Below are 20,675 nucleotides of genomic sequence, written 5' to 3' on the forward strand. Positions count from 1 at the left end.
GACTGCTGTGGCAGCTGGACCCAAGATTGGACAACCTCCACACTTTAGAAAGCAGATTGAAACTTTATTGCCATGGAACAACAAAGGACAAGAGGCACATCCACAACACTGCATGTAACAGCTGAAATGGTTCCATTTTAAATGCGTAGACTCACTGATTAAGGATCAGTACTAACCTCAGAGGTGTGCTTATCATGCTTTACATCCTGATTTTCAGTCTGGCTATGCTGAAATGACATCAATGTATGCTAAATATCTGAGCATGGAAAAGACTCCCAGGGTACCTTCAGGACCATGAGAATTGACAGGTTACAGCCCATTTTTTAAATCTTATCAGCAATTTTAATTCACTCATGTTTGCCAGCATATACATAGAAGTACCAGACCCAGTGGAGGCACAGAATGATTAAAATAGCTGCCAGAGATGATTAAAATGCAGCTCCTACGTAAGAACAACCTGCGTTAAGTTTATCCATCCAATTGATCAGCTTAAGCATCTGTATCTCACAACTTCTCAGTGGACCAACACTTCTCTGAGTGGATCAATACCACAAGTCTCTGTTTTAACTGCTTACAGGGATACAATGGTCATGAAAGATGCACTTAAAATCTACAAGGCTTTCCTTAGGACACAGTCCAAACCTTACATACAAGACTGAGTCCGGTAGAGTCACATGGAGAAAAACACTGGGCTGAATTAGGCATTCTTGTTTGGCATATTTGCTGCCTGACATCATAGTTCAGACTATTCAGGCTACTAAGAAGAAAACAGGAGGTTCACACCCAAGTAAATCACAGACTGATCAGTACCAAAAATAGCTGTGTCACAGCACAAGCCAACAGCTGCCTACACTCCACTGAGAGTAATCCTAAGGATATTGGAAGTGTTCTAGTCTATCCCCAAACAAGCTCCTATTAACTGCCATCCAGCCAATCGCTGGCAACAGATTCTTGCTGATCAACAACTGGAGTCACCTATTCTGCTACAAGACATTAAAGAATTAAAGGGATATTGTATGCACTGGGAACATAGTCTATTTAGTAATGAATGTAGTTTCTGGTTTGGGATGCCTTTATTTCAACAATTTGGTATTGTTCTGTAGTACCTTAGGATTTCCAAACCAAAACATGCTTTGTGAACATGGTAGCTGCTCATTTTTACTATTGCTGTTGGCCTCCCTAGATAAGATATCCTCTGTGCCGAGGCTTCCAGTATACAAGAGTCTGGGATAAAACCAAGCAGCAGCAGTTACCTGGGATTCATGGAAAGCTGCTGCAGATCCCACAGCAATCTGAAGAAACTGGGTTTTTCTGAACACAGTCCTTGCATAAAGGAGGAATACCTGTCTCACAAAGGACTGCAATTGTGGTTATTCGTCATTATGCACGGGAGAGAACACTTGCATAATAATATATGCCTATAATCAGGCCACTGCAACTTTCCAGTATTAAAGATAAAAGATTCAATTAGGCATTCAGTGATTGTTCTGAGCCCCATCTAAACAGATTAAACTTCACAGAAAATAGCAACGACCTCTACAGATTAATATTTCCAACAATTTTCCACACTGTTTTCACAGGACAAATTCCAACTATTTTACTTTTGTTTCTATTCTGTTATGTTTACAATCTCTAATGAGCTCTCATTAGTACAAAAATAGGAGAGACAAATAGTTACCTGCCCTCAGTGCTAGAAGATGCAGGTGGTATCCTTCATATTTACACTGTGGGCTAATGCCCCCATTCCCACTCAATGTTCCAGAGTCTACTTTCTTTGTAATTTATGTCTTGTGGGACAGAAAATAACCTGCACTGATTGTGGTATTGACTGTCTCAGCTGGTGCTGCAGAATATCAAATAAAATCAGAGAAAAAGGCATGATAAAAATGTACAGGTTGGAGGTGAGACAAGCCAGTTGCAGTCACAAGGAACACATGCAGAAAAAGCAGCACCAGCTGGGTCCTGCCAATAGCTGTATCAACATAGTATCAACAAAATACTTATTTTTCCTACTATTTTCAAGATTTCAGAACAGGGCCCCAAGAAGCACAGGGCTTAGAAGTGTCAGATGGAACCAAAGATCAAAAAAAGCTGAGACTGAAGGACTTAGTTGCCAGTGACAGGATTCTAGTCTGTTATGCTTTTGCATAACAGTAGGAAATGGAAGCTATATCAGAAATCTGTCCTAGGTCAGACATTTACCTAACAGTGGTCTCGTGAAAACAAAATGTTAGGCAAGCACCTACAGGCTAAACTTTCTCCATGAAAAATTCCCAGCTTGCCCACAATACAGATCCTTGGTTTTGGGAACAGAAAGTATTTCTGCTGGTTTTAGAGAAGTTTTTTTCCTGTTTTGTTTCTTAAAATAATTTTCTATTTACCCCATATTTCATGGGCCAGTACTATATTGAGTGAAAAACTGTTTTTATTGGCAATCAGCACATCTACCTGCATATCTTATGAAGTTCCATTTCAATGAATATATTGCTATAAAGATAAGCTCTCATGCCCCCAATTATTTTCAACATTCACCTTCAAATCCTCTTCAAATTATAATTTTTTTTTTTTTATTATCACCTTTGACCACAATCCCCCAAGGTATAACTGAACAGTGACCATGACTGGACAGCCTATTTTAAATTTCTTCTACCAATCTGTAATAGGTGCTAAGAAGTACTAAGCTGAAATGAATTAACATACATTAGACAATATATTTCATGTTCCTGACCTTGACAGGCCCTCTGAGCCTGTACAGGTATCCATCTATTTAACTGTGGTGATTTAGAGATTAATACAGTTACATTGGTGCAACCCTCAGAGTGGAGACCATGCAGCATAAAAGGGGCATAATCAGTATATTTTGACAGTATATAACTTCACTGTATTTGGAATAGTACTGGTTTAACAATATTAGTATAAAATAATCTCCTGACTGAAACAGTTCCCTGCCACAAAGCCCTGAGAAAGGATGTGTTTGACAGGAGGGGAGGAGATGGAAGGCAAAAGAGACAGTGTGGGGAAAAGCCTTAAAGTTAAGGCTACATGGAGGAACCTTTTTTTTTAAACTCCGTTATTGACACAGTCCTGTTACTGACAGTAAGTGAGGCTGATCTGAGCAGGAAACCCTTTGCAAATCCTGTCTTTTCAGAGGAACTTCTGGTTTTGAGATAATGGAAGCTCAGAACTCCCTGTCATGGAACATAATGTGAAATTGATTTTGCAAGGCTTTATCTACACAAAGTTGCACTGGTTTAATTAAAGGTGTGTTTTTAAATCAATTCTGTTAAACCAGTCCAAGTTCCTGTGTGGACACTCTGAAATCAATTTCAAACTGCCTTATATCAACTAACCTTAATTTGGCAAAGAACCAATTTACACTAACAGGCACCAATTTTTACTGATCCAAAAATAGGGTTAAAATAAGGTTTTGATGAGATTCTGTTTCTGCCCCAGCTATACCAAGATATGCTGGCCAGTAAGCTAATCCATTTGGGAAGGAGATGAACTTGCTTCTTCGCATCTATGTGTTTATGGCCTTTTGACAGATACATGTCCTTGTGAAAGGATACTGTGTAAAGCACTGTGAAACTAGAAGACTAAAACCAGAAGGTGGCAGGTATAAGGAGAAAGTGATGAATTGCAGAGACTACTTTCACCCTCCTTTTCTATTTATTTTGTTTCTGTAATGCAGAAAAGAGATAAGCAATGAGCATACTTCATGATTTGTAAAAGCTCTCTCATGCTGTAGTAATGGGGAGCAGCTTAAATAACCCACAATTAGTGTAGGGGTGCATGTGAAATCAGGCCAGTGTTATCATGTCAGTCTAATGTTGCTGGAACCAAGTCAAACTCTCCTTTCTTAAGGGTCTGGCAGGGGATGGAAAGGATTTTAAAGATCTACTTCAGACTAGCTATGTGAAAATTTCCCTGAGTTTAAGGATTTCTGTGCAATCCCTTCCAATCATTCACACTTCACTAGGCCAGAAATGAAGGTCTGCATTTGAGTCCACAGCTTACAGAAATGGATCCATGTTATTTCCACACATGAGAAACACATGGGAAGAAGGGAAGCGTACTTGGTACCAACATGATGCTAAGAACACATCTGTATTTGCTCTCCTGTAAGGCACAGCTAGACACAAAATTTGAAGCTGCACCGCTACATCCAAGGTACAGGGCCTGATCCTGCTCTAGGGAACAGGAGCCTTCACACATGCCATCACAAGAACAGCACCAGGCTGTGCAATGCTTCCCTGCTGATATTCAGCCAAAGCTTTGTCACTGATGAGAACCAAAGTATCTCAGCTCCATCCAGACAAACGAAAGGGCACAATCCTGCAAAGTACGGTGTTCCCCCAAGACCTTGTATATTGGGAGCTAAAGATACACAATATAATGCAGAGTTGAGCAATGAGTAACTAATTACCAGCCTGCCACTGCTTAACAATGATTTTTCAACCTATACCTTTTGTGTCAGTTATATTACTCTAAAATCTCAAGCATGAAGCCAACAGGACTTAAAACTACACAGATGTGCTTAGATTGTGAACTACAGCCCTAATTATTGAGAATAGTGGCCCTAATTATTAAGTTTTATTTTAAAGCACTTAAAACTATGCACAACAGTAAGTGCTCTGTATCCCTGCACTTCTCTGAAGTGCTGTTAATGGGTAATGTGCTACTTTACTTTCTGTTCGGTTCAACAGATTTATTTTCAGAGTGAATCCTGTGTGAATTTCTCCTGAATCAAACTCCTTCCCTGGTGAGACTATATAATCCTGCTGTCTTGTTAGAGCAAAAATCATCTATGAGACTTCATTCAAAACAAATCCCCTGCCAAACTATCTCTTCCTTTTCATTTGGACAGTTATCCTTCTGATAATTTATAAGGAAAAAATTCTTTCGTTGTCTAGTTCAACCTTGTAAAGAGGAGAGTATCAGTCTGACAGCAGTGTAAACAAAGAGATTCAGTCTTAGCAGTGCTAGAAATTACTGGGCAGTTTTTAATTGCCTAGAGGAGAAAGAACAATATTGCACTAATTCAATGGAAAAAACCCTCAAAGATATGGCTAGTTATGGTTCATTCCAATTATAAACAATTCCCATATACAAAGAGGACTTTTTCAGATGCAGCTGCACTATTTTAAGTCCCCCTTCCCTGCCACTATAAATAAACTCACCCTAACATATTGCATCTACTGGCATTAGTCATGACTACACCTACTGTCCATAATGGGATGCCATTCATCAGTTTGGTAAGCTCAAAATTAAGTGATTTTCCTGGAAAATGTTTTTCAGCAGCATCATTTGATCCGCTGTAGTTAAAAAGCCATGTCACTGGTTGCATTATGAATTCCATTTTATGGTCTTTTTTTCTTTGTAAATTAATTGTAGCTTTCCTCTAGGCTTAATGCTGGTATAAAAGGTTTTGGCTGATGAGCAAATCTTTTGCAAAAACAAGAATTTTCAATTCTATCATTTTTAAATAACAGTGGCATAAAAACCTCACAGGAACAAACTTGTTTAAGTCAGCTACACAAATGGAAGTTGACAAGTGATTAGCTCCTTCTGGGAATGAATTGTTTTCTATATTTTAGGGGAAAAACATCATCAGTGGATTGGAAGTGGCCTGAAGCATGGGCTTTGGAAGTCTAATACCACAAATACCAGTTTAAACAACTAGATATTTAAGCAACTGTTATAACATGGAGTCAGCATGACAAAGCACAAACTTCAAAAACCCACTATCTCTTGTAAAATGCAAGCAGTATGCACACTTGTAAAAACTCAGTAATGTCCTAGTAATCATATTATTCATCCTGAAGGACCTGTAGGAACTAATGAGTACATCCTACCTTTAAAACTTAAGCATGGTACATTAAACCTCTAGGGCAACACACACTTGTGCATGCCCAAAAGAGAAATTGTTGCTTGCCCTACAGGGTGGAAATAATTTAAATTACTTTAGCAGGTTGTCCTCCTCCCTTCTCTCTCTATCAGATGAAAGAATCAGAAGCGATCTTTTTATTGCTGGCTTCTACTTTGAGAAGTCAGAGTTAAAACTGAGTCTGTATCGTTCTGCTTCTCATTGGCTATGCGTTTTGCCAGTTATCAGGCCTAGCATATAGGACACGGCCAGCATAAAGATGAACTATGAGCACTAGGGCCATAAACAAGTCAATCAGGTCATACATAATCGACATCAATCCCAATGACCCCAACACCACCACCACACAACCAACAATGGGTGGAACCAACAGTGAAATACAGGCTCCCACTGAAGGGATGGGAGACAACCAGGTCAACCAGCCAAATACATAAGACCAAGGAAGCCACATACTGAATCTCCACACAGACCACATTTACAAAAGCCAGACCTGACTGGAGCCCAGTCCCAGGGAGGCAGGAGGTCCTTCCCCAACAGGAAACTCTGCACAGGGCATCCACCTCACAGACAGACACTGCCCCTGCCTGCAAGTGGTCCCAGCTTTTATCCCTAAGTGGGACACCTGACCTTTGTTTACTCAGTGCAGGACACCTGGGGCTCATTTACCCAATGGCTCTCCCTGCAAGGCCACCGCACCCTGGAGGGAAGCTTAAAGGTAAACTCACCCACGCTTTGTGAAGGGCTGTGGGAATCTCCCATATGTCAGCCTTAATTTGGGGCTTGGGGTTGAAACCCCAGCATTTCACTATGTCAGTCACATCACAGTAAGACCCATTTACATCTACCTGTTCCTCTGATTTCTCACATTCTAGTTTTCAAGGAAAGGAAATTTAGGACTGTGTACTGGGTTGGACATGCAGTGCAAGTTAGTTCCTCAACTGGACAAATGGACACTACCACAAACAGAGGCAGATACAGACTCTGTCAAGTGTAGCCTGCTCCTGGAAATGGGGGGATGGGCTGCTAGTGATCATGATTTGCTTCCCAGACCACATGGGAGAGAACATTTTTTTTTTTAAATCTAGTCACATCATCTTGGAATAGTCCATATAATGTATAAAAAGTTAATAGAGTATTTCAGAGGTGACAGCTTCAGGTCTGCCTACAGAACAGACCCCACAAGTTCTTATGCAGTGCATTTTCATACCTGATCAGTCAAAATTATCTCACTAATTCTCATTCACTCCTATGACAATTTTGACACTTTATATAGTTCAACCCTGTGGATCAATCTTATGTATTTTTCCTATGAGAAGTAAATATATTTATGCTACTTTTTCTTTTTTGTGTTGTTCAAATCCACTGGATTGTAAACTTGTGGGAAACTACTTGCTGTAGACATCAACCTGTATTAGAGCACTCCTTTATGTGAAAATCATTCACAAGAATAGACTCCTCAAAATCTGAGCTAAAAGGCAGAAAAAAGCGAACAAAGGACATTCATTTTCACACCCTAACAATTAGAATAATGCACCTAAGCAGATTTTAAAAGGTCTCAAATCCTCCCTCCAATTAGACAAGGAACCAGGTCGGTAAGTCTCTGTTCAGTCAAATATATGATTTGGATGAGGAGTGGTGCGTTCTTGAGACTCTTCAGCAAAACTAAGCTCTTAAAGTTAGGCATAGTAGTATCCTTAATCTTGGGCATGAGAACAAGTTCTGCTTGCTTTTTGCCTTTTCCACTTAGCAATCTGACTCATCTCACAAAGAAGACAGGATCTGCAGTGCAATGTGCTGTGTTCCTATAGTATTTGCCTGTGGCATGGACAGTGGGATTGAGTGCACCCTCAGGGAGTGAATGTGAATGACACCAAGCTGTGTGGTTTGGTCAACACACTGGAGGGAAGGGATGACATCCAGAGGGACCTGGACAGGCTTGAGAGGTGGGCCTGTGCAAACCTCATAAAGTTCAACAAGGCCAAGTGAAAGGTCCTGCACATGGGTCAGGGCAATCCCAAGCACAAATACAGGCTTGGAGGAGAATGGATAGAGAGCAGCCCTGCAGAGAAGGACTTGGGGGTATTGTTTGATAAGTTCAAAATGACCCAGCAATATGTGCTTGCAGCGCAGAAAGCCAACTGTATCCTGGGCTGCATCAGAAGCATCATGACCAACAGGACAATGGAGGGGATGCTCCCCCTCTACTTCACTCTCGTGGGACTCCACCTGAAGTGCTGTGTCCAGCTCTGGGGCTCCCAACATAGAGGGACATGGACCTGTCGGAGTGTGTCCAGAGGAGGACCACAAAGATGATTAGGGGGCTGGAACATCCCCCTTAGAGGACAGAAGGCTCTGGGGGACCTTATAATGGCCTTCCAGCACCTAAAGGGGGCCTACAGGAAAGATGAGCAGGGACTTTTTACAAGGGCATGTAATCACAGGATGAGGGGCAATGGCTTTAAACTGAAAGAGGGTAGATTCAGATTAGATATAAGGAAGAAATTCTTTCCTGTGAGGGTGGTGAGGCACTGGCACAGGTTGCCCAGAGAAGCTGTGGTTGTCCCCTCCCTGGCAGTGTTCAAGGCCAGGTTGGACGGGGCTTTGAGCAGCCTGGTCTGGTGGAAGGTGTCCCTGCCCATGGCAGGGGGGTGGAACTAGATGATCTTTAAGGTTTCTTCCAACTCAAACCATTCTATGATTCTATGTCATGGTCATGACATTTAAAATTAAGATGATAACAGGGAGGTACAGGTCACTCCAGCATGAAATGAATAGAAGTTGAATTTAAAAAAAAATGAAAAAAGAGAGACTATAAGTTCATATGGAAAATAATGAGGATTAGAGATAGCCTCCAGCTAGTGGGAAACAGTTCAGGCACCACAGAATAAATTTTATAGCCCTACGGGCCTCTCTGAAGATTTGCACACTGCCTTTCCATGATGAATACTATTATTTCAAGAAATACAGCTTGTAGAACTTATTTTTAAGCTAATATCGTGTTACAGGGTAACTGTGATTAGACAATCTGTAATGTAGAACTTTGGAAAAGAGCTATATTCTTCAATAAGAAAAGAAAAATATGGCAAGTTCTGGGAGAACACTAGTGAACCTGTTTTTTGAATATACACTTTTATGCAATTAGAATTAGGCAAAGATTTCTGAGAAAGGTTTTTATGTCTCAGTCCTCATCCTAGCAGGTTACAATCAGAAAGTTCACTCACTGTAGAGATGATCCTTTCCATTCAATATTTTCCCTCACACAGCAGCTGGCTTTCTTGGTTGAGTAGTTTATTTTTCCTCTTCTGTGGTACAGCTAGCAGACAGACAAAGTCAACAGTGCAAAAACCATAATAATCAGATCATTAGACCTGACACTTACTTCATACTCCTCTTTGAATCCATAGCCTTCTGCACACTTCATTTGGGTGATGTGCTGTAGCAAGTCAGCTACACGGATGGCTGGATGAAGCTGTCCGGTCTGGTAGGGCACATCCACTGGATCTCGCTTCTTGTAGGTATGTGATTGGACCAGGCTGCTTGTGTCACTGACCATCGTATGGGTTTCATCTAGAAAAAGAGCATCTCATAATGTACTGGCTCATTTTCATTTATTAATAGAAATATAAATTACACAGATTTCTAGAGGAATGGCAGAAATCTGACACCATCAGTATTGCTTCTGTCTGTGAAGGCTACACCAGAAGAACAGTAAATCCATGGAGTGGTTTACACAGGGAAATTGCAAGACTGATTGGAATGAGGCAAAGTCCATGGTTCTACAATGGAAGCATTGCAGAGCAGTCCGAACTCTAATATTGTTTTAAATATCACTAGCTCATTACAAACAGGTTTTAAATCAGGCATTTGGTTCTAAACTGCATAGAAGTTTCATTCTGAAACTTCAGCAAGTCCCATGGAATGAAACTGGACTTGTATTCTTCTTAGATTACTGAAGTGCTATATTTTACACTGCAAATTTAGAGCAAATGTTTGGAGTGAGCAAAATAAAAAGATGCACAAAATGGCTTATGGTTTCATCAAGCTAGGACTGCAATGGAAATGTAGATCTGATACAACATCTGGAGACAAACTACAAGAGGACAAATGCAAAGGATCATCTGATCAGGAAAAATGTTTTGAACTGGCTGCTGAACATGCTTTAGGACCATGGTATATCATGAGCCATCACATTAGGCATGAAATGTTATATGTCAACTGACATGCAAGCCAACAAACAGGAGAACCCAGGGGGCTGGTTAAAATTTTTATGAGACACATACTCTCCCAACCCTCCACATATCTTCCATGGGGCAAATGGGGAACTTACCATTGATTGGCACTTTTAAGAAGATACATATCAGGAGAAAAAAAAAGAGGAGGAGAAAAAGGAAACAGGGCATAAGCAACAGTACTACATTAATAATTACAGGTAATTTTATGTTTGTAATTTAGTTTTTACAGAGTGATTTCCTAAATGAGTCAGATTTTGATCTCAGTTTCACAGTATAAATTAAATGTACTGAAATCAAGGTATCACTGTGAGTCAATTCACACAGATGCAACTGAGATCAAAACTTACAGTTAGCAGTAGACAGAAGTGAAAGTGCACTCTACCTAAGGAAGCAATATGACTTTCTTCTTGTTTAGATGGAATTTTAAAAATGTGTTTGGACTTGACAAGAGAAAAAAAAAAAAAACAACCCAAATTCTAAGCTCCAAGTATCATCAGAAATATTTTGTTCTGTTTACCCAAATAATAATTTTACATATCTCAAAGAGTTTTTAGCTGAAATTGTAAATGTGGTGCTTTGACTTGTTCAAACTACTCCTCATTTAGTATAGCAAGGGGTTTATAAAAATGCTATATTTATTAAAAAGATATTACTTTGTAAAACATGTTGTATGAAAGGGAAGCATTAAAATATTATTTCCATGTTACTAAGTTAGATATATTACAGCAGGAAGTTCCACAAATACTCTAGATGAAAAGGTCCCAGATTCTCATATATACACCAAAAATACTACCACACCTCATTAAAGGTGAGATTCTGGTCTTAGTCATACCACTGAAAATTGATGTTAAAGCCACAAAGCTCAACGAATCATATTTCAAGGTTGATTTTAAGTTCTCTCAATTCACATGGATAAGACACAGGAAATCTGGTCCTCAGTAAGCATACAGTCAATATGAACTGTGCATTTAAACTTAAACCAAAAATAAGAGAAAAATTTGTGGGTGTGAGTATGGGCATTCCACTACTTTTCCTGTCAGTTTGCTAACCTGATCTAACGCAGAGGAAAAGGATTAATATTTTAGTCACAAAATTTGACTTCTTCTAATGTGTGATAAAATTGTACTGCAAAGCACCTTGGGATGCATGGCATGAAGCGTGGTATACAAGTGTAGGTACAGTATGTTGCTGTTGAAATGGCACCTGAAAACTACAAGGTGGCTAAGACACAAAAGACAAAGTGTAAGAAGTTGATCATGATTTTTTGGGAGGCTTATTTCAATTTTAGAACAAGTTAGAAAACTTGGGTGGTTTTTTTTTTGCAAATCACAGAATTCCTTATAACACAGACTGTTAGTGATCAAGATGAAGGCAAAGTTATTAGATAGCAGGGTCTTCTTAAGCAGTTTAATCCTTATGAATCTTTTTCCTGTGAGCTCTTTTGTTTTAGATTAATTTTCTTGTCTCCATTAATTTATCTTATAGCTGCATTAATACTATTTTTCCCTCTTTGAGAGTGATCTTTTAAGTTGTTTTAAATAAATTGTTTTCAATCCTTCGTTTATATGGTACATTAGGAGCCATGTGTATTGTATTTTTTTGCTTTGTCTTTGAGCACTGTAGCATGAGCTTTTCAGGCATAACAGTCCACTGTTTTTCAAAGGGTGAGCAACTCCAGACACAGTGTTCATATGCAATGGCAAGTTTGTCCATCTTAAATACTTCTACAGGTGCAGTTGTTCTACTCTCCTCTTACTGATTCCTATAGAGCTGTACATCACATTAAATAATATATTTATTTACTAGTTATATGAACTCACAGCATGGAAGATATCTAGAAACCCAGCCCAGTATCTTCTCTGGGCTGAAATTCTTTCTCTAATTTCAGAAATATGAGCATCACTGATACTAGACAAACATGACCTACACTCATGCCCAGCAACTATAAGTTTAGCTACTGTTATGTAAAGTGCTTTATTAAATCTCAGGCTTTTACTTAGGTTACTAGGCTAAGCATGAAAGTTTTCCCTCCAATGTTAAGAAAATTTCTTCATATCTGAAACTAAGAAACCAGACCGTTGCCTTCTGAGCCATTTAAAGAGTTCACCTCTAATTATCACCCCCCCCCCCCCCGAAGTTCCTAATTTGCATGAATAGTCCAAAGATCTCGTTGTACATAAATTCATAAATTTAGAAATGGTGTGTTGTGGCCTTTCTAGCAGATTTTGAAAACTAAACTCAACCATTCATCAGACCTGTACCCTTCCCAGGAGGTCACACTGAAAAGCTCATTTAGTTCTAGCTACAGGCTTGACCCTGTGGTCTAACACAACTTCTAACATCACTTCTTTGGAAACTGGAAGACAGCAGGGGCAGGTATTAGTTGCAATTAAAACTCAGCATATTTTGTTAATAGCTATATTCCTCTACCGACTCAAGCATAGCTAATTTGATCAGGTAAACCATTATTCTTATAGAGAGTCATAAATAGATTTTGTGAGAGAGACCTCATCTGAATGGAACACCACTCATAAAAGGATACTAATTTTTTAACATGTAAGGTTACAAAAATATTAATTTTTCACAGTGAAATAACTGTAAGATTTTCTGAAATGAGTAAGCACAGGTTGCTATAGTAGACCATAAAATACATATCTAACTAATTCAAAATTTTACCGATGTAGTAAAACCAAAGAATTTTTATTCCCTGTGTGTGTTTGTCTGAATTACGTGCTTAGAGATTATTTCTTGCGGGGAAAAAAGCTAACAAATAATTTTATCATCATATTATATAGCAAAGAATCACAAAAAAAAAAAAAATCGGAGAAACCATTTACTAAAACTTAATAAACCAGATGAGAAATCTTAAAAGTTTTTCTCCTGATAATGGTACTTTTCTCCTTGCCCACCCACAAGGTCAGAAAGAACATCTACTGGATGAAGCGTTGAATGAATGCTAAAGCACACAAAAAAATCTAACATCTCAGGCAGTTAAAAGGCACTGCAAATTTCATTTGCATGCAGATTATTACATTGTTACAGTCACTACCATTACCTTCTTCCAGATTTACATAACGTATAAAAACGCAAAAGTTCCTTCTCCAAGTTATGACACTGAAATGCACTGCGCTAAATATTCTTTCACAATAACAAATTTTCAAGATCACCTTCCTAAACATCTACTTAAATGCTTCACTCTACTTTTACTTAAGCCTGTTTAACTCACAGTGTAAGGGCAGGAATCAGTTAAGGGGTCTTGTATTTTTTACAGTGATTTGAAGAAGAAGGAGAAGAAAGAAAAATACTTGTTGCAAAAATATTAATCATTGTAAAAAGAGCAAAGAGGCTTAACACTTCGAATTCTCGCTACAGTGCACTGTTATATTTTGACTTATTATTTTTTAAAAAATCTCCCTGTTTAGTTTAAAGTTAGTATGGGAAGGAGTGTAAACGAACACAAGCCATAAAGTGGTTAGGGTTACTTAAGCACTGAAAATGCAATAGCGCCTCATGCTTATTGTTTTATCACTGTGCAGAAACCTCTTTGTTTTTTGACACTGGACAATAGCAGGTTTTCCTAAATGCCCAGTGGAAATGGTTTACACTTTAAGTGTATGTTTTTAACCTACAGTTCTACTGTTTTATGTTGTTATTGTGACACCTGATGCATAATAAACTATATACTTTAAGTGTTGTGTTATCATTTTGCTGTTCAAAATACCATCTCTCCTCTGAAACTTCACTTTGACAAGCATGTCAGAAACTGTGAAGTATTGTGAGAATAAATGATAGCTGGTGGATGGCCAAAACTGTATTTTGTCGATTTTCTGTATCATGAATAGTCTAATTAGGAAAAAAATATTTTTAAGAAGTGACATCTTCAGTTCTCAGATAAAATGGAAAAAAATGAAGGAAACTATTTCAATTGCTGCAATAATCAAATTCTTTTGTGTCACTCCAAATACATGCATAAACATTTCCTCACAAATTCACTTGTTAAAATTATTTCTCTTTTTTCCCCTGACTTGCACTATGACAGTAGTAATCAAGACCGATAACTGTCCTTAGCATTCTCAGTGTAGCCAAGTCTACAACCTCTCCCTTTAGTATAAAACTCCAGCTTTTTGCATTGTCTGTACCCCAAGAACTGTGACTTTCTAAATTACTTCAGTAATAAACTTTGATAAAGGGAAATGTTCTCACCTAAAATTGCAGTTGGCACAAATGGATCTGTCATACATCATAAGCAGGTCAATGCAGAAAAGGTAAAAAGAGAGAGAACAGTAAATGATTGATAAATGTTCCCGAGTTTTCTTTCAGAAAGCTACTGTAAGCAATCAGTATGTTGCTTGTGTATGTATTAAATTTCTAAGGCAAGAAGTATAATAACATAATTATATATGATTTTATTATGAAAAAGGTCTATATAGGGTGGAAATCGAGAAAAAAATCAGTTACCTGGGTAATAAGAATTAGGCACTGTTGTGCTCAATGTGTTAGTTTTCATTGTAAATGAAGATGGTGAAGATACAGCTGCAAAGAGAAACAAAGCTGGTTAGAGACAGCAAAGTGATATGTGGCTATTTAAGATGAGTGATACAGCGTATGTGATTGCCTTGGTTTAGAGTCCGTCCTGTTGTATTTGTTGCACTGGAATCTGGACATAGAGAAAACCAGGTGTGTCCAGTGAATAAAATAGCTCACTGAATTTGATCAAGTCTCTAAAAAGAAATGTCGTTACAGAAAGCGTCTGGGTTGGTGATGACAAATATACTTCTTAAATCACAAGATTAGACTGAATACTGATGCTTGAATAAAGACATCACAATGATAACAGATGTTTTTGACAGAAGCTTTGATCATTACTAAGTTTACTTAATAATACTATAAATATTATACTACAGTTAATTTTTTTCTCTTTTTTTTTTTTTTTGTTTGTTTTGTTCAGACAGGTGGATAATGTATACACAGATACTATTATGCCCTGAATATTTCTCCTTGTTTAACAAAGGTTTTCAAGAAGTGATACACAGACCAATGCTCACATTGGTATTTAATCATCTAACCATTTGTAAAACCTATGGGAAAACCCAATGCAACAAACTAAATTCCATTAGTTCCCTGGTATACAAAGATTATGTGTATTAATGTTACAAGCACAGATACATTTAACAGGAGGCAGTTAATCACAACATTTTACAGGATGTTAAGACAAAGAGTCATTAACGTTTTTTAAGAAAAGCTCATAGCAAATTAAGCCTTAGCTGCTTGTCTACACAGCTAAAGTTCAGTCAGACCAGTGAATGTAAGCACATTCTGGATACCTATATAAACAGACTAACAGGAATTTGTGAACAAAAGTAGAATTGAGGAAGACGGGATCTGCTGGATGGGGAGTGAGATTACTCCTGTTGGCTTTCATCCATCTTTTTGTTTTGTTTGATCTTCTAGGCCATAGAGCTGCCAACCCTTGTTAAGATGGAGCTATCTGAAAACTCGCTTACATAACAATGCCAGATATCACTTCTCCTATAAATGAATATATCTGAGACTACTTTCCTTTGATTATGTCTCCTGAATTGCTAGATGGAAAGAACAGAGTGGTATTCCTTTTGGGTAACGATGCAGAGATTAGTTGAGCTGCTGCAGCTAATATAACTGGTTAGATACAGAGAGCAGCCAGAATTATAAACTTTCATATGAAGTAACAATGTTCTCTTGAGTACAAGACAAGTACAACCTTACACTAAGATTACTCCTAAAGACTGCTGGGCTGCTTCTTCTGGTGACCACATTTCTTATGCAAAGTCTAATTAGAGGTTCTAGCCCTCAAGTGATATAAAATACTTGCTATGCCAATAATTTCAAATTGGTTTAAGGTGTTTTACATAAAGAGGATTTAGTCCCAGGAACCCACTGCAGCTTCTTTGGTTGTTGTGACCATTCAGTAAAATCACTGCAAAACTACATCATGATGTTGGAAGATGAAGTCAAACCTCTTGATCTCTTCACAGGAGTAAGCAATCTCATTAACTGCAATGGTGTGTTCTCACCAGAAAGGCAAGTTAGATTTTGAAAGATCTATTTCAAAGCAATTTCAACTCAAATGCAAATTAACATTGCAAATTCTGAGCCTAATGCTGCTGAGGAAGTCTCCCTGTATAAACCTCACAGAGTGTTTGTACAATTGAGCTCATCAAAGATAAGTTCTTAAGCATATTATTAAAGGGTGGGAGTTGGGCCTCACATACTGTTAGTACTTGAAACAAAATTAATTCTTTGACAAATTCTGAGGATGTTAAGAAACACTGGTATACAAGAAAAACTGAGGTTCCTTAAGAACTACAAAACCCAAGTTTTGTTGAACACAGTCATTCTTTTTTCATTCTTTTTAACAATTATAAAACCCGACTGTTTTTCCTGGTCTTTGCTTAATTCTAACTCTCAGACAGCAGTCCTTAACTAAAATTCTAATACAGAAAATTTTATAACCCAAAGTTTATTTATTTTCAGGGTAGATTCAAGAAGACCCAGGATTTTACAGAATCTGTTATGAAACTGCAGAATGCATAATTCCACTGAGTTCTCCCTTTGCACAAGCAACAGAAAGAGTATCATCTTGAATCGGAAATACTAAGACAATCAGATCATCATTATTAAATTATGACATTCAAAAATAAATTTTGCCTACAAAAAATGGAGTGAACTAGGGAAGCATTTGAAGGACTTGGGACAGCATGAGGGATATAAAATTTTTAACATAATAGAGACCAGAGAAAGGTAAAACTACAGCTGTTTCAGTAATGTCTTTGCTCTTCTGCAGAAGAAAAGGATGGACAGGAAAAAGCTCAATTATCCTTATTATTTTTAAAGAAGTCTATTCTTGAAGTCTGACTGTCTTGCTCATTCGAATACACACTGTAATATGCTGCACAGTGGGAAACTCTGGGTCCCATGGATTTTCCATGACTGAGTAATGAGGAATATTTTAAAAACCATTTGCACCTTTCTTCCACTTTCCAGAAAAAAAAAAAAAAAAGAAAAGAGAAAACTTACATCTCCCATTTAGATTGTGCGTGTCCATGAAAGAGAAAGCTTCGTCACAGTTGGTGCCTTGCTCAGTGTAGCTTTTATCCATCGAATTCACCATCACTGTCATTTCCTGCCGCGTACTACTCAATGTCTCTTTCCGTTTTTTAGCCAATTTTCTTAAGAAATGCATGTTGAGAAAAAAAAGGAAAAAAAAACAACACTCAGTGAGCAGACACAGCTTTCATGTTGTTTAGATTAGTACTGTAGTTTGTAACCATGTTATTAAGAAACATATTTACAATTATTTCTATATTTCTGGAAGCCTCAATTGATTTCACACTCACGTCTTTCAACAGTATCTGATAATCAAGGGACAGTTGCCAATGCCCTGACTTATGGTGAACAGCACTTTAATCCTTAGGGACTATCACTGAATTAAAGGGGACTACTTTGATAGAAAGGTGATGTGAGGGCTACAACTGCTTAAATACAGGAATAAATATGATAGAAGATTTCACTGGAACTGACAAATCAGTAATAATTTTAACTTCACATGTGTAGAACTGTCTGGAGCTGTTTCCTTAAGACACTGTGTAACAAAGCTAACTGGTTGACATCATACTGTACAGTTTATGTTTAATTTCTTAACACATTTTGCACAAGCAAGTGACTTTTAAAATTGACCTCCATTTCTAAAGACAATTTTCTGTCAGTAAAATTTCACTCAAGGTCCATAAGTAAAACAAAATTAATATCTTAGCATCCTTCAATCTCCTCCCTCCTTCATATCTAATTGTAATGAGTAATATATTATTTGAAGTAGAATCTGACATGTATCTCCTAATGCATGAACAACTTAATGGAAGCCCTTTGTAAGGACAGGCTTCTCAAAAGTGGTAACATGAAATGGATAAATTTTTTCTTCTTTCCACTCTTCGCTCAGATGGCAACTTATGAAGTCATGCATGGCTCCTCTTCTCATCTTCAGCCTTAAACTGAAAGTACGTACAGCTCCTCCCACCACCTGCAAACCGCTGGGCAATTCTCAGTTTATCTGGGTTGTGAAACTAGAACCTGAAAAGCGACAACAGCAGCATCCCCAGTGTGGTCACTGAAACTTCATTTGTAAGGCACATATTGAACTTATTTTAATATTTCACAGCTGTGCAGGCCATAGGAAAGCACTTCAGGACAATTCAGCACTAGAACAATGCTTCAGGAAGGCATGCAGAAGTAGCTTTTCTTCACAAGACTTCCCTCTCTTCAGACTGGAATTAGAAGCTTCTCTTTAAATAGTTGTCAATCCAATTAGCTATCTAGACACTGCATACTCACAAAAGCCAGGACACTGCAGTATATAGTGGCTTACCCTTTCTCACCAGGGGACCTGTGAGTACTGCTTCTATTCATAAAACCTGTAATCACTGTCAGTCTCACAAACTCAGCACTTACTCCAAGAACCCCTGCATGTGAACAACATACTGGTGAACAGGTAACAACTCTTTCTTAACAATTTTTAAAGAAAAGTTACTAGGAGAATTGCCCTGGGCATTATTATAAGGATACTTATCTGTAACTGAAAATCCATAATGGGATAAAATATGATACCAGCCACTCAGTGGGATTACAAAAAACCCTCATGCTCTGTACAGTGCAGATCTCAAGCATCTGCTGTTACAGGGAATGTCCTTTATTTTGCAGTAAAAATTGTATCCTTCCTAAGGAAAGCCAGAGTTCTTGCTTATTACACCAACAACATGAAGCTAAAATTTTATAAAAAGTCAGCTAATTTTCTTAAAGATATTACACTAATGTTTTCTCATTTCCTTCATTTTTGGTTTAGGTCTCATAATCAAGCTATAGCAGATTGTTTTTATGACAGTAACAACTGTACAGTACTTCTCAATCTGAATCTAATTCTGGAAATAGGTCTTGTGGGAAAAGTTCAAATCTGAAACAACTGTTACAGGAAGAGAGCGATACCAGCCAGACTTTTGTACTGTGAACAAAAACACCCACTGGACTTAGTCAAGTAAACTTTAGCTGAATATAACATTTTTTACATCTGCAGTTTTCAGATATTGCTGAAGGTTTTGCAGTGCTGCAGACTCTGTAACTCATCCATTCCTTGGATCTCTCTATCCCTTGGAGGCTCCAGCTATACAAGATTTAAGAAACTTGTAGAACCATGGTAATTCACAACACTGCCACCACTCATGCTCTTAGATTTGAAGTAAATTTTTTTTGAAAAAAAGACTTAAATATTTGATTGTCTTCACTCATGGAAAAGACACTTCATACCTACTCTCTGATGTTTCCTCCTTCTTAAAGGAAAAGAGATCTACAACCAAAGGAAAAATAAAACAGATGGAAGCTCCCATGATGATTACCTAGGATGAAATTTTTTATGTAGGGAAAGCAAAAATGATCAGCTTATCACACAAATAGTGTTATCATCACTATACGAGGAAAGAAAATATACTATACCAGTCTCAGAAAAGAAGAGCCTGATATACAGAACTGTCTCAAGACTAGCTAGGAACTGTTGGTATTTTAAGGCACAAGAAATTGTGAGAAGTGAGGTGGTGTAATGGTAAAAATATGGTAAATGCAGAGTAGACAAACATACAGACTCCGCCCCAAAAAACTGTGGGATTTTGAGTATCATTTATTCTGTTATAAATTTTAATAAAATCAGCCTAGGAAAATAATAAGATAAAGGCTTCATCACAATCTGTCCCCATTTTATCTGCCACCATGAAACTCTTAAATGCTGCATCTTCTCCTGTGCAGTCCCTTCTAGTTGAAAGAATCACCTTGCAGAACTTCTGCAAACCTCACTCGATACCTTTCTCAAAATCCTCCTTCACTGTAATGTCACCCTCAAACCCTCCAACAAACCTACGCCAACAACTGTTAAGTTGCTGCTACATTATCAGCATCTATTTTTGGTTCATTTTCCATCTACTTACCTGTATCCATTTTCTCTGTCCTGTCTTGACTTAAATAACGAGCTCTTTGAGACCTAGTTTGCCTTCTCCCTTTGTGTTTATAAAGCACTAGGCATATAGTGTAAGGCACAGTGGGCACTACCACAGCTAGAGGAGTGTAACAGCAGTAAAAAAAAAAAAAAAAGGTGACTGGGGATGATAACCAGAAAGAAATGTGCCTTCCATTTTAATTTAGGAACAGCCAGAAAAGCATATTATTTGAATCAAGCAAAGGCACTCACTTTCTTCTTCCCAATTCCAATCTGAGTGGTACTCCCCTTTTCATATCAGTATGCTTCCTTTCTCCCAAGCAAAGAAAAGAAAAAAGATGATGCTACTTTCCACTGCACCAGCAACACACTACCATCACTAAGATATTAATAAACACAGTGAGATCAAATCTGTAATAGTATTGCTAAAGCAATTGGGCTGAATATTTTTTCTTTAATTAATTCAATTAACTATTGCACTTACTGTAACAAGATAAAATAGCTTCTTCTTATATGCATATTGTTTCACATTTTACTTCTCTAT

The 20,675-nt window shown here is 37.8% G+C and overlaps 1 protein-coding gene across 1 annotated transcript in view; it reads right to left on the reverse strand.

Annotated features, from left to right (window-relative positions):
• Positions 1–20,675, reverse strand: part of PTPRM (protein tyrosine phosphatase, receptor type M) — a 406,723-nt gene that overhangs the window by 94,086 nt on the left and 291,962 nt on the right. Inside the window, exons 19-23 of the mRNA XM_026841434.1 lie at positions 17,176–17,327; positions 14,578–14,652; positions 14,323–14,349; positions 10,215–10,226; positions 9,267–9,454 (exon numbers count right to left, since the gene is read on the reverse strand). Of these exons, the coding sequence (XP_026697235.1) occupies positions 9,267–9,454; positions 10,215–10,226; positions 14,323–14,349; positions 14,578–14,652; positions 17,176–17,327 (454 nt within the window). The remainder of the gene's footprint in view (positions 1–9,266; positions 9,455–10,214; positions 10,227–14,322; positions 14,350–14,577; positions 14,653–17,175; positions 17,328–20,675) is intronic.

Source organism: Athene cunicularia (assembly GCF_003259725.1).
Source record: "Athene cunicularia isolate RWA chromosome 2 unlocalized genomic scaffold, athCun1 chr2_part1, whole genome shotgun sequence".
Classification (NCBI taxonomy): Eukaryota; Metazoa; Chordata; class Aves; order Strigiformes; family Strigidae; genus Athene; species Athene cunicularia.